At 49.2% G+C, this 17,373-nt stretch overlaps 1 protein-coding gene across 4 annotated transcripts in view; it reads right to left on the bottom strand.

Annotated features, from left to right (window-relative positions):
* Positions 1 to 17,373, bottom strand: part of LOC135056918 (pancreatic lipase-related protein 2-like) — a 130,353-nt gene that overhangs the window by 104,377 nt on the left and 8,603 nt on the right. For all 4 annotated transcript variants that reach the window (XM_063962691.1, XM_063962694.1, XM_063962692.1 and 1 more), the window contains exons 4-5: positions 15,275 to 15,429; positions 2,877 to 3,002 (exon numbers count right to left, since the gene is read on the bottom strand). In XM_063962691.1, the coding sequence (XP_063818761.1) occupies positions 2,877 to 3,002; positions 15,275 to 15,429 (281 nt within the window). The remainder of the gene's footprint in view (positions 1 to 2,876; positions 3,003 to 15,274; positions 15,430 to 17,373) is intronic.

Here is a 17,373-nt window from a genome sequence, read left to right as displayed (position 1 = left end):
CGTAATGTGTAAAAAGGGGGACTGGCTGCCGCAATGTGTAAAAAGGGGGACGCTGGCTGCTGCAATGTGTATAAAGGGGGACACCATTTGCCGTAATGTGTAAAAAGGGGGACGCTGTCTGCCGTACTGTGTAAAAACGGGGACGCTGTCTGCTGTAATGTGTAAAAAGGGGACGCTGTCTGCCGTAATGTGTAAAAAAGGGGACGCTGTCTGCCGTAATGTGTAAAAAAGGGACGCTGTCTGCCGTTATGTCTAAAAAAGGGTGACGCTGTCTGCCATAATGTGTAAAAAAGGGGACGCTGTCTGCCGTAATGTGTAAAAAAGGGTGACGCTGTCTGCCGTAATTTGTAAAAAGAGGGGATGCTGTCTGCCGTAATGTGTAAAAAAAGGGGACGCTGTCTGCCGTAATGTGTTGTAATGTGTAAAAAAGGGGGACACTGTCTGCCGTAATGTGTAAAAAAGGGATGCTGTCTGCCGTAATGTGTAAAAAAAGGGGACGCTGTCTGCCGTAATGTGTAAAAAAAGGGGACGCTGTCTGCCGTAATGTGTAAAAAAGGGACGCTGTCTGCCGTAATGTGTAAAAAGGGGACGCTGTCTGCTGTAATGTGTAAAAAAGGGGGACGCTGTCTGCCGTAATGTGTAAAAAAAAAGGGGACGCTGTCTGCCGTAATGTGTAAAAAGGGGACGCAGTCTGCCGTAATGTGTAAAAAGGGGGACTGTCTGCTGTAATCTGTAAAAGGTGCTCTACCTGGTGTAGTGGCGCTACTGTGCAGCGAAATATGAATAATGGAGACTACTGTGCACTGTAGTATGAATTGCTATTATTTTGTGGCCACGCCCCTTCCCCATGAAGCCACGCCCCTATATATTTTTTTGCGCGCACTGCCCCTGTCTTGCATGGGGAGGGCCCCAATGCCGTTTCTTGCACACAGCGCTAAAATGCCTAGTTACGGCACTGCAGACAGCGTACACTTTTTACACATAAAGGCAGACAGCGTGCCCTTGTTACACATAGCGGCAGACAGCGTCCCCTTTTTACACATAACGGCAGACAGCGTGCCCTTGTTACACATTACGGCAGACAGCGTGCCCATTTAACACAGTACGGCAGGCAAGTGTCCCCATTTTAAACAGCGCGGCAGGCAGGTGTCCCCATTTTTAACATTGTGGCAGGCAGGTGTCCCCATTTTTAACATTGCGGCAGGCAGGTGTCCCCATTTTACACAGTGCGGCAGGCAGGTGTCCCCATTTTACACAGTGCGGCAGGCAGGTGTCCCCATTTTACACAGTGCGGCAGGCAGGTGTCCCCATTTTACACAGTGTGGCAGGCAGGTGTCAAGTGGGGGGAAAGGAAGGGAGAGGGAGGGGGGGAGAGAGAGAGAGAGAGAGAGAGAGAGAGAGAGAGAGAGAGAGAGAGAGACTACTTACATAGAGGATCTACCTGCTCTTTGGGTCGGGACGCCTCACCTCCCTCGCGCCGGCCGCCTCCTCTTTCCAGGCTTGTCTGCTCCTCCTCCCTCTTGAGTACTCCTGCTCGGGGGGCGGGGTTTCGCAGAATGACGCGTCATTCCGTGAAACTCCGCCCCCGAGCAGGAGTGCTCAGGAAGAGGGAGGAGGGGGAGATAAGGACACGCTAAGTGCCGCGGCGGGCGCCCTGTGCGGTTGCACGGCTCGCCCGCCGCTAGAAACGGCACTGGCTGTGTGCTGCGGGCAGCGGTTGCCTCATTCAGTTTGACTCATTACATGCTTTGGGCCCCTGGACAGAGGCGGGCCCCAGTGCAACGCACTGGTTGCACTGGCGGTAGTTCTGCCTCTGCCTGGGCTTCCAGGGCAACCGTTCGCTCACACTTCAGTGTTCAGTGTTACAGTGTGTTTGACTGTTAGAGGGTGTTACCATGTCAGAGGGTGTTACCATGTTAGACTATTAGAGGGTGTTACAATGTATTTCACTGTTAGAAGGTGTTACCATTTTAGAGTGTTAGAGGGTGTTACAATGTGTTTCACTGTTAGAGCGTGATACAATGTTAGAATGTTAGAGGGTGTTACCATGTCAGACTGTTAGAGGGTGTTACCATGTCAGAGTGTTAGAGCGTGTTACCATGTCAGCGTGTTAGAGCGTGTTACCATGTCAGAGTGTTAGAGCGTGTTACCATGTCAGAGTGTTAGAGCGTGTTACCATGTCAGAGTGTTAGAGGGTGTTACAATGTCAGAGTGTTAGAGTGTGTTACAATGTGCTAGTCTGTTAGAGCCTGTTACCATGTTAGAGTGTTAGAGTGAGATATCATGTTAAACACATTGTAACACCCTCTAACAGTCTGACATTGTAACACCCTCTAACACTATACGGCACTTTGTCAGGAATCACTATATGGGCTTTGAGAAAACATCCACAAAATTCTGGACTTTTATTATTATCTTCATTCTATTATTCTATTCTGTTATCTGCTATTTATGCAGTATATGTCCTCGGTTCACTAATCACATTATCACACAATTGTTTATATAGTAGTTGGTGCCATAATTGTGAGTCATAGCACCGACATTCCTCCATTTCACTGCTTTTAATGATGGGTTATCCTATATCCCTCAGCAGCCCACACAACTTCCACACAACCCACATGCAACTTCCACACAACCCACATGCAACTTACACACAACCCTCATACAACTCATAACACCCCATTAGACACTGAGCGTTTGTTTAACCAATGCAGAACATTCTGTATATGAAGGCAATCTCTGTGATATACTGTATGCTAACTGAAAGCTGAATGCAATAAGTACTGCTCCATCTGTAGAGGTACACTGTCATGCTACACAGACAAACAATGAATAATGTTTTACCTGCTACATAGTGTCAGTTTGTAGCCACTTACCCGACACAGACCAACCAGCCAGGGATCAGTGCCTTTCTCAATAAATCCATGCACAATATATATCGTCTTTCTGCTGCAGTTATAATTTGATTCCCGCAATGAGGAGAGATTATATGCGCTAACAACCTGCGGAGAGAAAATAGTTATCCAGGGTCATTGTCTCAGATGGTAAGTACATGCTCTTGGTGATGAGTGGAGGTCATGTATGGATGGGAATGGGAGAACAAGCTCAGGAGTCTTTTCCTATTGTTATTACACCCCATGCCGTCTCCTGGCACAGGGCTTGATTCAGCCCCGGATGCCATCTCTATTAGGCCAGTGTTGTTTTATTCTTGCGTATGCGTTGGTGCTACAGTTTGCATGAGCAGTGAGATGTTGTGGCTCTGGTCGCAGTGTGCACTGGCTTGCAGTGTGATTGGCACACTGGAGCCCTTTGGGGTTGGGGAGATGGAACCTATCACAAAACGGTGGAAGTTACGGCCCCATCTCTGAGCAATGCGAAGCCACTGGCTGTGTTGTTGGATGCAGAATCACTGTCCTCAGCAGCATAGGTGTGGCTGGGATTCTGAGCAAGCTTAGGGTAGCCCAGATGCCCAATGTGTAGCCACATGGTCCCGATGGTGATCTGATGCTGCAACTATGGACGCATACAGCAGTGCTGAGAAGCCACAGGTATGCGTGACACCTGCATCATGTACATGGAAGGATGTTGGTCAAGTGATAGGAGGATGAACTGATAATGTCGATACTATCTTAGACCGATAAGCTATACCTCTAGATACACTATTACCGTGGAGCCGCTATGGCCGCTAGACTGAATACACGTGCTACGCACTTTGTACGCTATTTGCGTACAGAGTCCCGCACGTGGTATGTACTTGGCGTACACACGCCGTGCTGAGTGTTCAAAGTACACACAGCGTGCGCACACACAATTGATAACCTTTAAACCTTGTTAATGATACAATGCAATGATATGATTACACTTTAAACCCTTAGCAGCAAAGTACTGCAATCGATGTTATACCTTAAACCTTAAGTAGCGCTGACGGTATAAAGTACCCGCAGTGCGTACACCTTATCAATACTTATACACCTTATACAGATAAATACACTCTAAAACCCTTGCAGGAAAGTGAAGACACAACACTGATTTGTAGTTGCAACCACAGGGTTCTAAGGCCACAGTGGATTAATTCCAAAAGGTAAAACAGTACAAATCATACACTACAGGCTAACAAGTAAATCTAAACAGAATAATGGCTACAAAGAATGTACATACGTGAGAATGTTCGCAAGTGCAACCCGGCCTGTCCTCCGCTGGTCATACAGATAGCATTCAGAGTCTTCTGACCGGCCAGGCAACAAATGGCTTTTTATACACAACATGCATACACAATACAATGGTCACTGTAATCTCATTGTCCATTGGACACAGGGATGTGTCTTTACATTACAGAAGAGGTCATAGGTGGATTTGAATAGGTGGGCGATGTCTTTCCCCAACTGCTCTTGTGGGTGGTATCCTCTGGATTCCCGCCGCATACATAATATACAGTAAATACAGTTAATGTTCACATTCTACTTTTGCACATAACTATACGCAGGAACATGCGATTTTTCTCTAACTAACACCGGAATGTTACCCTCAAAATACCCTACAGCTGGATACTAGACATCACCTTCCAACCTTTATCTGACCCTTCCTATCATGCAAAGGTGAATCTCTTAGTCCAGGAACTGTTTAAACTATTAATACTCGCTGATGTGGTGTAGGGGAACTATATCTAAAATGTACACTATTTGGGTTAAATTTGTAATGTTCTAATAACCCTCTATGCGTTCACAAACTCTATCGTAAATGCGCATATCACGCTCTAAGGCGCATGACCGTGGAAAGCTACTTTACGCAAATTGCGGATATGTGCATGCACGGCAGACTGAGTGCACGCGCAGCGGGCATGTGCATGGGGTTAGTACAAGGCATATGCATTACAATATTTTTCGACTTTGACAGAAGGATGGATGATGGTATGGTGATGAGAGAATGGTGGGTCGATGATGGAAGGATGATGGGACAATGATGGACAGATGACAGCAGGAACATGGGGAAATTATAGGAGGATGATGGGGGGAGATGATGGTGAGAGGATGATGGGGGGGATGATGGAGAGGGGATGATGGAGAGACGATGATGGGGGGGATGATGGGGAGAGGATGATGGGATGATAAAGAGATGATGATGGGGGGATGAAGGAGAGATGGTGATGAGGGGATGATGTAGAGAGGATGATGGGGGGGATGAAGGAGAGATGGTGATGAGGGGATGATGGAGAGAGGATGATGGGGGGGATGAAGGAGAGATGGTGATGAGGGGATGATGGAGAGATGATGATGGGGGGATGATGGAGAGATGATGATGGGGGGATGATGGAGAGATGATGGAGAGATGATGGAGAGATGATGATGATGGGGGGATGATGGAGATGATGATGGGGGGGATGATGGAGATGATGGAGATGATGATGGGGATGATGGAGATGATGATGGGGATGATGATGATGATGGGGGGGATGATGGAGAGATGATGATGGGGGATGATGGAGAGATGATGATGGGGGGGATGATGGAGAGATGATGATGGGGGGGATGATGGAGAGATGATGATGGGGGGGATGATGGAGAGATGATGATGGGGGGGATGATGGAGAGATGATGATGGGGGATGATGGAGATGATGATGGGGATGATGGAGATGATGATGGGGATGATGGAGATGATGATGGGGGAGTTGATGGAGAGATGATGATGGGGGGGATGATGGAGAGATGATGATGGGGGGGGGTGATGGAGAGATGATGATGGGGGGGGATGATGTAGAGAGGATGATGGGGGGATGATGGAGAGAGGATGATGGGATTGATGATGAGATGATGATGGGGGAATGATAGAAGGACAAGAGGATGAAAGGTGGTTTATGGGAAGATCATGAGTGGAAGATGATGATGGGAGGATGATCACGGGAGGATGATAGGCAGTATATGGTAGGATGACAGTACAATGGTGGTAAGATGATGGTAGTCAGATGGGAAGATGATGGGAGGATGATAAAGGGAGATGATGGCAGGGCCATTCCTAGGGGAGGACCAGCTGTGCAGTCACATGGGGTGCCGGCCCGCGGCCAGTGGGTGCAGTATTCTATGCAGTCTGTCCGGCTGCATAAAATACCATGAAAATGTCTCTCGTAAAATGGCAATTTTGGGAGGGACATTTACAAGACAGAGCAGGAGGGAGGTGTGGCCGGAGAGACTAGCCAGCCACACGTGTAATGGCGTCTGCGGCACTGAAGGGGTTAACCCTCGTGCCCGGCGCCATGTTACGGACTGTTTAAAAGTTTGTTTAATGATGTGTTTTACTTTTAACATGTCATATGTAGTGCTCTGTGCACCATTGCAGGAAGGCATGTTTAACTGTATCTATTTTGTATTCAAGACAGGCTTGGTGTATATTTAAAGGAAAAATGCAGTTACTATAGCTGTCTGAATAAGCAACTCTTATCCTCTGGAAATAGGAAGTGGCATGCTAAGGGCCCTGTCCTAGCAGTGAGGTGTGAAGGACAATACCTTTTGATGTGTAAGTTCCTTAGAGAGAGATACTAATCACTGGGTCTATGGGCTTGGAATCTGTTTCATGTAGGGGATGTAATTGATATACGATCCGTGAATGGCAGATAAAGGAAGGAAGACCGTTTGTTTGTATTGTAGCTATTCCTGTTGTAATCTTAAACACTGGGATTGCCTGCAGATGGGAATGACCAGACACATTTGTATTTTGAAGATATGTGATAAATTTATCAATAGTGAATGTTAATCTGATACCAAACGTTGTCTGGGTGACAGGAAGGAGGATATTGTTTTATTGCACTTATATCCTTGTAAAATGTAATTTATTGGTATTTTGTAAAATAACCTGATTGGTTGGAGAAGACAGGGAGGGCTTACCCCCCTGTGATACTGTGTGGAAAACTGACATAAAAAGGAGACCTGCGTGCCTCCAGAGTTGTAGTTGTACCATCTTTATTCTGCTGAAACATCTGATTGTATGCTGTTGCCCCTAGCAATAGGGAAGGGTTCTCTTTAGAACTATTGAGCAAATAAACATCTTTGCCTCAAGAAGACTGCTTCATCTTGTGACCAACAGGGTTAGGCCAAACCTAGCCCCGTCCTCCGGCTGTCCAGGGAAGCACCTAGCGTCTCCAAGCTCCGCCTTCCGCCAGCTACCGGTAGAGGCCTAGCAAGTGGCTAGTGGGGATTCGTCAGCACCACACAGCTGTGGTAAAGCAGTGCGTCGGCACATACAGAGCAGAACCGTGGTTCCAAACGCCACGGCAGGTTAGGAGTTTGGTGGTGGCAGCGAGAACCCGCCCACAGCGCAGTGGGTGGAGTCAGTAACAGGCGGTTACTGACGGTAAGCGGGAATCCCCTATGTGGTCAGGCCTCGTGCGGCTTGACTTTCCATTCTGTGCGCAGTCGACGGGACGCGGCAAGCGGCGAGTGCTTCCGTACGGTACCGTCCTGTCACAGAAATTGGTGGCATAGTGGTGGGATAATCCCAGGCGGCTTTTCATCACCCGATTGGAGAAGCCGAGTTACTCAGGAGAGGAGTGACTGCAGCACAGGAGAACGCACAAGATGGCGGAATTCGGCGGAATGTCCAAGGAGGATCTGGAGATCGTATGCCAGGTGAAGGGTGTGGATATCCCTTTCAACGCGTCCAGAGGCGTCATGAAGGCGGCGCTCAGGAGCTGGGAGGAGTCTCATCGGGCGGAGGTGGAAAGCACTGACGGCGTCAGCATCGCAGAGGACAGCCCAACAGTGGACCTTCGTAAGGAACCGGTGAGAACCACAAGCCCCGCCCTCTCTCACAGCAGCAATGTTTCCCAGCAATCCCTAGCAGGGCCAGGATCCCAAAGTCCCAGGGGGGGCGGCCCGGATACCCTAGCAGATCGGCTAGCGGAATTGGGGGAAAGGGCAACGGAGCAAGAACGCATGCTTGTCATTCGGATGTGGCATGCGGAGCGGGCATCACAGGCCGTGGTACCCCGGGAGCCGTTGTCAGCTGTTGTACACAGATCAGGACGAGTTCAGTTTGCCAAGTTTGCAGACAGTGATGGGGACATTGATGGACATTTACAAGTTTTTGAAAGGACTTGCAAACTACACGATCTACCTAAGTCAGAGTGGGTGAGACACCTTGTGCCCACTCTGCATGGAGAGGCCTTGGAGGCCTATCGAGGAGTGGCGACGGAGGACTGTGGGAACTACGACGAAGTCACGAAGGCCCTCCTCCAGCGATTCTTCATCACTCCAGAGTCTTACCGGAAGAAGTTCAGAGACTTGCCCAAGAATCCTAGCAGCACCCATGAGCAGTTCGCCAACCAGCTGCGGCAGTACGTGGTGAAGTGGGTGAAGGATTCGGAAGCCACTACATGGGACGCACTGATCGACCTGATCTGCAGGGAGCAGTTCTACCGCAGGTGCGCCCAAGAAGTGAAGGAGTGGGTGCTAGATCGGGAGCCACCCAGCTTAAAAATGGCTGCCCAATTAGCCGACAAATGTGGGGCAATTCGGCCACGGGGGCAGAAGCGCCCCGCCAGCAGCCAGCTCCAACAGACTGTACCACCAAGGGGACCCCCCTCTTCAGCTCATCACCCCCAAAGACAAGCATCTTCCAACCCGGGTGCTCTTGGCCAGCAACCGCACCGTCCCTGCAACTGATCAGAGATCATCGGTGCCACGCCTGGAGAAGAAGTGCTACGGCTGTGGGAAAATCGGACATCTGAGGATGAACTGTCCTGCATCCCAAGCACCCCAGACTCGTGCCCCAAATCCGAGTGCTGGAGCCCGGCTCGCTTGTTTGACGAGAGGAGATGAGCCTACAGAGACTGTTCCCCCTCCAGTCAGTCCGATGGAGTGTGGCGAGAGACAGGTGCACTCTGCGGAGAGAGTCACCTGCATGGCCAAACAGCCCCTACACAACATGTGGAGGCACCTGCAGCCAGTCCACGTGGGACCCCTGCAGGGAGAAGGCCTAAGAGACTCTGGGGCCTCAATCACTGTGGTGAGCCCCCACCTTATAGATCCTGCTGCAGTATTGCAGGGTCGCACTGCCACGGTCACCCTGGCAGAAGGAACAGAAAAAGCGGTTCCCATGGCAAGAGTCTACCTGGACTGGGGAGCTGGACCAGAGTTGCGAGAAGTTGCCGTCATGGATGGTCTCCCAACTGATGTGGTCCTAGGAAATGATCTGGGTGGTGTGATCGTCACTACGTTTGTTGGCGCCATTCCCCGGAGTCAAGTTCCAAACCCACCGTTGACATCAGCTACTCCAGCACAGCCCAGCCCAGAGGAAAAGACTACAGCTGCTAGACAACTGCCAGCACAGCCAACCACAGCTTCAACCAGCCCAGAGGAAAAGATTACAGCGGCTAGATCAGCACATCGACCCCGCATGCCTTTTGCCTCTGGTATGCCCACGTCCACTAGCAACGCAGAGGATGTCGGTTCCAGCTCGTTTGATCCTGTGGGGTTGCCCAATGATGCTCCTGACCCAAGTGGTTTGCCAACTCCGGCGGCGAGTATGAGAAACCACACAGACTTTTCCATGACTGACCCCTACCAGACTGACCCTAGTAGTCCCCACCTAGATCCCCCTGTAGAGCGTCCCAATTTAGGAGAGATTGAGGGCCACAGGCAGGAGTTTAGGGAGGCTCGACTCTCTGACCCATCCCCGAAAGGCATGAGGCGCCACTCTGGCAGTGGCCTTGACAGGGTTGGGGCGGGAAGTTTGACCTGGCGGGAAGGGTTAAGGTACAGGGTAGACAGGAAAGTGGGAGGGGATAGACCAGATAAGGAATGTGTCCAACTGGTCCCCTCAGGGAACGTTCCTGCGCAACCGGTGTCGGTTGCCAGTGAAACCCCTTTGGACAGCAACCCGGAGACAGACCGTACCCTGAAGTGCCTGACACAGAGCTTACCCTGGTCTGGAATGTCGGATGACGCCCAGACCAACTGTAAGGCTGGTGCCATGCGTTGGCAGCTGGGGCACTCCAGCGGTTGTGTTGTCTCTGGGCCTCTGCCCATAGGAGAACCCTTGCAGCAAGTTGCTGTGGACATAGCAGGTCCCCTGCCTGTGCGCAGTAGATCGGGGAAGACACGCAGCCTCCCTGTAGTGGATGCCACACAGGATCCAGAGGCTGGTGGTCTGGCCGCCATCACTGTGGCACAGGTAGCGGCTGAGGAGGAAGGAGTAGGCCTAGGTGACAGGCTAGGTTTCCCGAGTCATAGGTCGACAGAAGAGGATTGGAGGGCAGGTCTGACAGTTAGGGCAGACAGTTGCCAGATAGGTATGACGGAGGTGCAGTGCCTGGGGCACCATGTGGGAGGAGACAGGGGTAGGCCCAACCCAGAGGGGGTGGAGGCAACCAGAGGCTGTCCCCGACCCACATCACCCAGACCGGTACTGACCTTAGAACCTGTAAGGCCCTACGGACATGTTGTCATTGACTTTAGTCCTGTAGTGAACCCCTTGACAGAGATGGCTAGGAAGGGCATTCCCAAGTCAGTGGACTTTGCACCCGCTTGCGAGTTGGCATTCCAGTCATTGAAGGAGGTTCGGGTACCCGCTCCAGTGCTGATGGCGCACATTCTTGACCAGGACTGTGTGTTACGAACTATTGCGCCACTGCACGGACTGGGAGCAGTACCGAGCCAGAAAGAGCCACATGGGCAGGAGCACCCCGTGGCCTGGTTGAGCAGTATACTGCTATTGTGGGAGGTGGGGTATGAAACAGTTGGGACACCGTGGGTGGCACTTGTTTGTAACCGGCCCCCCACCGTGGTGACTTACCACCTACCTGTTAGGTGGCTGCAACCTACCTTGGGGAAATTGGACAGACTTTTGTGGTGGAGCCTTGAACTTGGACTTCAGGTGGACTATTTGAACATTGTGCACCCACGAAGAGAGGCCCACTGCACTATGGATGAACTGTCTAGGCCGGAGCCTACACACCCTAGGTAGCGTCCCCTTCAACACAAGGGACTGCGGGACCAGGACCCAAATCGTTGGGACATGGGTCCCTGGTTGACCCGCTTGAATGGGGGGGGGGGGGGGGAGGAATGTGGCCGGAGAGACTAGCCAGCCACACGTGTAATGGCGTCTGCGGCACTGAAGGGGTTAACCCTCGTGCCCGGCGCCATGTTACGGACTGTTTAAAAGTTTGTTTAATGATGTGTTTTACTTTTAACATGTCATATGTAGTGCTCTGTGCACCATTGCAGGAAGGCATGTTTAACTGTATCTATTTTATATTCAAGACAGGCTTGGTGTATATTTAAAGGAAAAATGCAGTTACTATAGCTGTCTGAATAAGCAACTCTTATCCTCTGGAAATAGGAAGTGGCATGCTAAGGGCCCTGTCCTAGCAGTGAGGTGTGAAGGACAATACCTTTTGATGTGTAAGTTCCTTAGAGAGAGATACTAATCACTGGGTCTATGGGCTTGGAATCTGTTTCATGTAGGGGATGTAATTGATATACGATCCGTGAATGGCAGATAAAGGAAGGAAGACCGTTTGTTTGTATTGTAGCTATTCCTGTTGTAATCTTAAACACTGGGATTGCCTGCAGATGGGAATGACCAGACACATTTGTATTTTGAAGATATGTGATAAATGTATCAATAGTGAATGTTAATCTGATACCAAATGTTGTCCGGGTGACAGGAAGGAGGATATTGTTTTATTGCACTTATATCCTTGTAAAATGTAATTTATTGGTATTTTGTAAAATAACCTGATTGGTTGGAGAAGACAGGGAGGGCTTACCCCCCTGTGATACTGTGTGGAAAACTGACATAAAAAGGAGACCTGCGTGCCTCCAGAGTTGTAGTTGTACCATCTTTATTCTGCTGAAACATCTGATTGTATGCTGTTGCCCCTAGCAATAGGGAAGGGTTCTCTTTAGAACTATTGAGCAAATAAACATCTTTGCCTCAAGAAGACTGCTTCATCTTGTGACGAACAGGGTTAGGCCAAACCTAGCCCCGTCCTCCGGCTGTCCAGGGAAGCACCTAGTGTCTCCAAGCTCCGCCTTCCGCCAGCTACCGGTAGAGGCCTAGCAAGTGGCTAGTGGGGATTCGTCAGTACCACACAGCTGTGGTAAAGCAGTGCGTCGGCACATACAGAGCAGAACCATGGTTCCAAACGCCACGGCAGGTTAGGAGTTTGGTGGTGGCAGCGAGAACCCACCCACAGCGCAGTGGGTGGAGTCAGTAACAGGCGGTTACTGACGGTAAGCGGGAATCCCCTATGTGGTCAGGCCTCGTGCGGCTTGACTTTCCATTCTGTGCGCAGTCGACGGGACGCGGCAAGCGGCGAGTGCTTCCGTACGGTACCGTCCTGTCACAGGAGGATGCAGACGCAACAGCATAGCTGTACCGGGAATGAGGCGGTGGCAGTGGAGGGAGCAGCAGCATAAAACAACCCCTAACAATGAGTAGGTAGAGTGGCAATTTGAAGGGGCATTACTATGTGAGGCATGCTGTATAATATTGTGGCTGCATCATTTGGTGCAAGGGGCATTTTTGTGTGAGGCATAACAAGGGGCAATACTGTGTGGGGCATAATTTGGTGCAAGGGGCATTACTGAGTGGGGCATAACAAAATGCAGTACTGTCTGGGGTACAATATGGTGTAAGGGGCACTATTGTGCTGGTGTAATGTAGTATTTTCCTGCAAGGCCACTGCAACAAGGCCACACCCACTGCAACAAGGCCACACTTTTGTAGGGGGGGGGGGAGGGGCATTTTTCTGTGTTCGCATAGGGCTCCAAATAGTCTAGAATCTGATCTGGATGATGACGGACAGATGATGGGAGGATGATGGGCAGAAGATGGGTAGTCGATGGTAAGATGATGGGGTGATTGTACTGGACGGATGATGGGACACTGATGAGCAGCTGAAGGAAGGATAATAGGACAGTGATAAGTGGATGATGTAGAGATGTTGGAATGATAATGGGCAGATGATGGGAGGATGATGATGATGAAAGGGTGATGGGCAGATGTTGGTGTGATGATGGGCAGAAAATGGGAGGTTGATGGGAAGATGATGGGGTGATTGTAATGGACGTATGATCAGCAGCTGACGGAAGGATAATGGGACAGTGATAAGATGATGATGGGGAGATGTTGGAAGGATAATGGGCAGATGGTGGGGGAACGATGGGAAGAAGACTGAGAATAAGGGGAGGATGTTTAGAAGATGAAGGGTTGATGGGCAGCTGATAGGAAGATCGTCATGCATAGCCAGGTACACACTAGAATGATCTCGTCCCAATATGTAATTTCCAGCAGATTTGGAACGAAACTGTATATCGGCAATATCGTTCAGTGTGTGCACCTCAGCAGTTGTTAGCATTGTCTTCTGGTTGGCCCTGCTGCAGAGTTAATAAGACAACACCGCTAGTGATGCCATGCTGCCAAATATAGCATGGCCTCCCCACTGCTCCATCCTCCCCCTGAACTGGATCATCACCCCCGATATTGGCCGGCTACACGTCGCTCTAGTGTGTACCCGGCTTAAGGATATGGGAAAATGATTGGCAGATGATAAAAGGATGATGGGAGGATGATCAAGGGAGGATGATGGGCAGATGGTTGGAGTATGATAGCAGATTATAGTAGGATGATGAGCACCAGATGGGAAGATGATCATAGTAGGATGATGTGTAGAAGATGCAGGGCCGGTGCAAAGTTCCTTGGCACTCTAGGCAAGAATTCAGCCTACGGGCCCCCCTTCACGCAACCCAGACACCAATATGCTCCTCAGGCATTGGAATATCTATAATGGGTGCTGGGTATGAGGTGCACACAGGACCCTGGGTCCAAAGGACCAACACCGCACTTCCTGCACCTCTATAAATATACATACTCCTCCGGAGTCCTTCGGCACCCGTCACTGGTGACATAAATCATTTACCCTGTGATTCATGCACGCATCATAGAAATGTCCCTGGGAATAAGGCACAGGAGCCATTTTCCCTGAGTTCTGCACATGCGCTGTAGACTTTGGCACAAAGCCAGAGTATACAGTGCTTCAGCCACACTGACAGGGAGGAGGGGGTCCACAAGGAGTATGCACAAGGGACCCCTCCTCTCTTTAATCAGCCCCTGCCATCAGGTGAAAAGTGTGGAGTTAAACTTAAAAAGTTTAACAAATGGCGCCTGTATTAAGGCTCAACAAAGATGCATCCCTCAGAGACATCCTTAATTTCATGGTAGGCATGGGCGCCCTGCAGATCAAAGTGCCCTAGGCAGCTGCTCAAAGCTGCCTAATAATAAAGCTGGCCCTGAGAAGATGTTCGTTTGATGGGAGGAGGATGAGCACATGATGCGGGAATGATGAGCAGATGATGAGGGGGTAAATGATAATGTGCTAATGTGAGGATAATAGGAGGTTGATGGGAAGATGATCATGGAAGGATGATGGGACAATGATGAGCAGATGATGGAAGGATGATGGGACAATGATGAGCAGATGATGGAAGGATGATGGGACAATGATGGGCGATGATTGTGGGATGATGGGAGGTTGATGGCAAGCTGATGGGAAGACAATCATGGAAGGATGATGCGACAATGATGGGCAGATTATAGGAGGATGATGGAGGATTAACGGGGATGATGGGAGAATGATGAGTAGAAGATGGAAACATGATGGGCAGATTATGGGAGGATGAGGGGACAACGATGGGCAGGTAATAGGAGGATAATGGGTTGATTATGGGTGGATGGTTGCAGATGACGGGAGAATAATTGGAAGATGATGGGTGGATGATGTTCAGATGATTGGAGGATGATGTAACAATGATGGGCATATGATTAAAGGATTATGGGGTCACCAACAGCACAGAGTATATCAGGAGATGAGTGATGTGTTAGTAGGGATAGGGCTGCATGTGACATGATGTGAGGAGGGGTATGGAGGCAGCAGGAAGCCCCAGACTGAGAGTTATATAGTGGGAGGAGCAGGGTCCTCAGCAGCACAGAGTATATCAGGAGATGAGTGATGTGTCAGTGAGGACAGGGCTGCATGTGTCAGGGGCAGTGACATGATGTGGGGTGGGGAATGGAGGCAGCAAGAAGTGATGGGAGGTGCAGGGTCCCCATCATCATGGATAAGTGACTTGAGGTTCCCGATGAAGGACGACTGGTGACAAAAGCAGCCAAAATTAAATGAAATTCATATACCCAAATTATTATTATTATTTTTTTCATATTAGGACTATTATATTGGGTCCAGTGCATAAATGATTTCAGCAATGAGCAGATATTCCTACCTGATAGTGGTCGGTATTATCCACAGTGAACAGAAGGAATCGGGTGTTAATAGTTTTTGGAGAATCAGGAAAGATAGATAATGGTCTCAGCAGTAAGTCTCCATATGGACCGTCATTTGTGAAACATCCAAGGTTTTCGTAGCATTTGGTTTCAGCTATAGAATTGAACAGATATATATATTATTACATACGGTGTATACTGCACATACATTACATGGTGTTTATAACAAAGAAGATGCTTTATCATTATTAATATAGTGACCTACCTTTATCTGATACTACTAAATGCCAGGGGCGGAGCACTGTGATGCCATGCCTCAAAGCCTTGGCCTAGCAGAGAATGGGTAAGGTGAGATGGCATTGCCAGGTGCATGGTCTGAGCCCATGGCAGCTCCTGTGGCGGGTTTAGTCCACACATAAAATCAGTGTCACCAGTGCAACAAACTGGCATGATTCATTTCAAAATGAGCGAGCCCCGTTCCGATAGCTCACAATCTAATGGTGCTCCTGCATGTGAACCCAATCACAAAAGATTGTCTTGTACAGAGGACCAGCCATATATACACCCAGAAGACATACTGTAGTGTCTAGCAGTGGCGGCTCCAGTGGTGGGGCTTCAGCGCAGTCCAAATTCCACATAGGGGAGCCGCACCCGCTGCCGGTGAGTCAGTTTGGGATGACAGTTGGTGGCAGTAGGTAACATAGGTGGTCATTCCAAGTTGATAGCTTGCTGCATTTGCTCGCAGCGCAGCGATCAGGCAAAAAAATGGCAGTTCTGCGCATGCGTATGCGGCACAATGCACACGCGCATTGTACGGGCACAACAAACAATGTAGTTTTGCACAGGGTCTAGCGAAGCATTTCAGTCGCACTGGTGGACGCAGAGTGATTGACATGAAGTTGGCGTTTCTGGGTGTCTCAGGGAGTGTTTGGTAAAACGCAGGCGTGCCAGTAAAAACACAGGCGTGCCAGTAAAAACGCAAGTGTGGCTGGGCGAACGCTGGGCAGGGTTGTGACCTCAAAACAGGAACTGAACAGTCTGAAGTGATCGCAAGCGCTGAGTAGTTTTTGAGCTACTCTGAAACTGCGATATATTCGTTCGCACTTCTGCTGAGCTAAAATACACTCCCAGTGGGCGGGGGCATAGCGTTTGCATGGCTGCTAAAAACTGCTAGTGGTCAACTCGGAATGACCCCCCTAGTATCTAAGGTTATAAAAAGAGAATTTGTCCATCAAGTTCAACCTATTTGTGGTCTCCTATGCAGGATTATTTTGGTCTTAATTTTGTCTGATGCTGATGTCAGCCGTTGTGTTTTATTCCTCTTTTCATAGTAACTATAGTGCGTGACTACGCACCATAACCCTGGATATCCTTATCCATTAGGAATTTATCTAACCCATTCTTAAAGGTGTTGACTGAGTCCGCCATTACAACTCCCTCAGGCAGGGTATTCCAAACACGTATTGTCCTTACTGTGAAAAAACCTTTATGCCGCATTGTGCGGAATCTCTTCTCCTCTAACCGAAGCGAATGTCCACGTGTCCTCTGTGCTGATCTTACCAAAAACAGGTCCCGCGCAAGCTCTGTGTATTGTCCTCTTATATATTTGTAGATGTTGATCATGTCCCCTCTTAGTCTCCTCTTTTCCATTGTAAACATGCCTAGCCTTGCAAGCCTTTCCTCGTATTCCAGCATCTCCATGTCTTTAATTAGTTTGGTCGCCCGCATCTGAACCTTTTCTAGCTCCAGAATATACTTTTTGTAGTATGGTGGCCAAAATTGCACACAGTATTCAAGATGTGGCCTCACTAGTGATTTATATAATGGGAGTATAGCACTATCGTTCCTTGCATCTATTCCCTGTTTTATGCATGCTAATATCTTATTAGCCTTCTTTGCTGCAATCCTACTTTGGGTACTGCTGCTTAGTTTGCTATCTATGTGAACACCCAAGTCCTTTTCCAGTACAGAATCCCCTAATATTACCCCATTTAATATGTAGGTGTAAATTTTTGTTCTTGCTACCACAGTGCATTACCTTACATTTGTCTGTATTGAAGCGCATTCTCCATTTGGCTGCCCATGCTTCCAGTTTAGT

The sequence above is a fragment of the Pseudophryne corroboree genome, chromosome 3 (genome assembly GCF_028390025.1).
Source record: "Pseudophryne corroboree isolate aPseCor3 chromosome 3, aPseCor3.hap2, whole genome shotgun sequence".
Lineage (NCBI taxonomy): Eukaryota > Metazoa > Chordata > Amphibia > Anura > Myobatrachidae > Pseudophryne > Pseudophryne corroboree.
The sequence above is the reverse complement of the archived record's forward strand: the minus strand, read 5'-3'. Positions and strand labels throughout refer to the sequence as shown.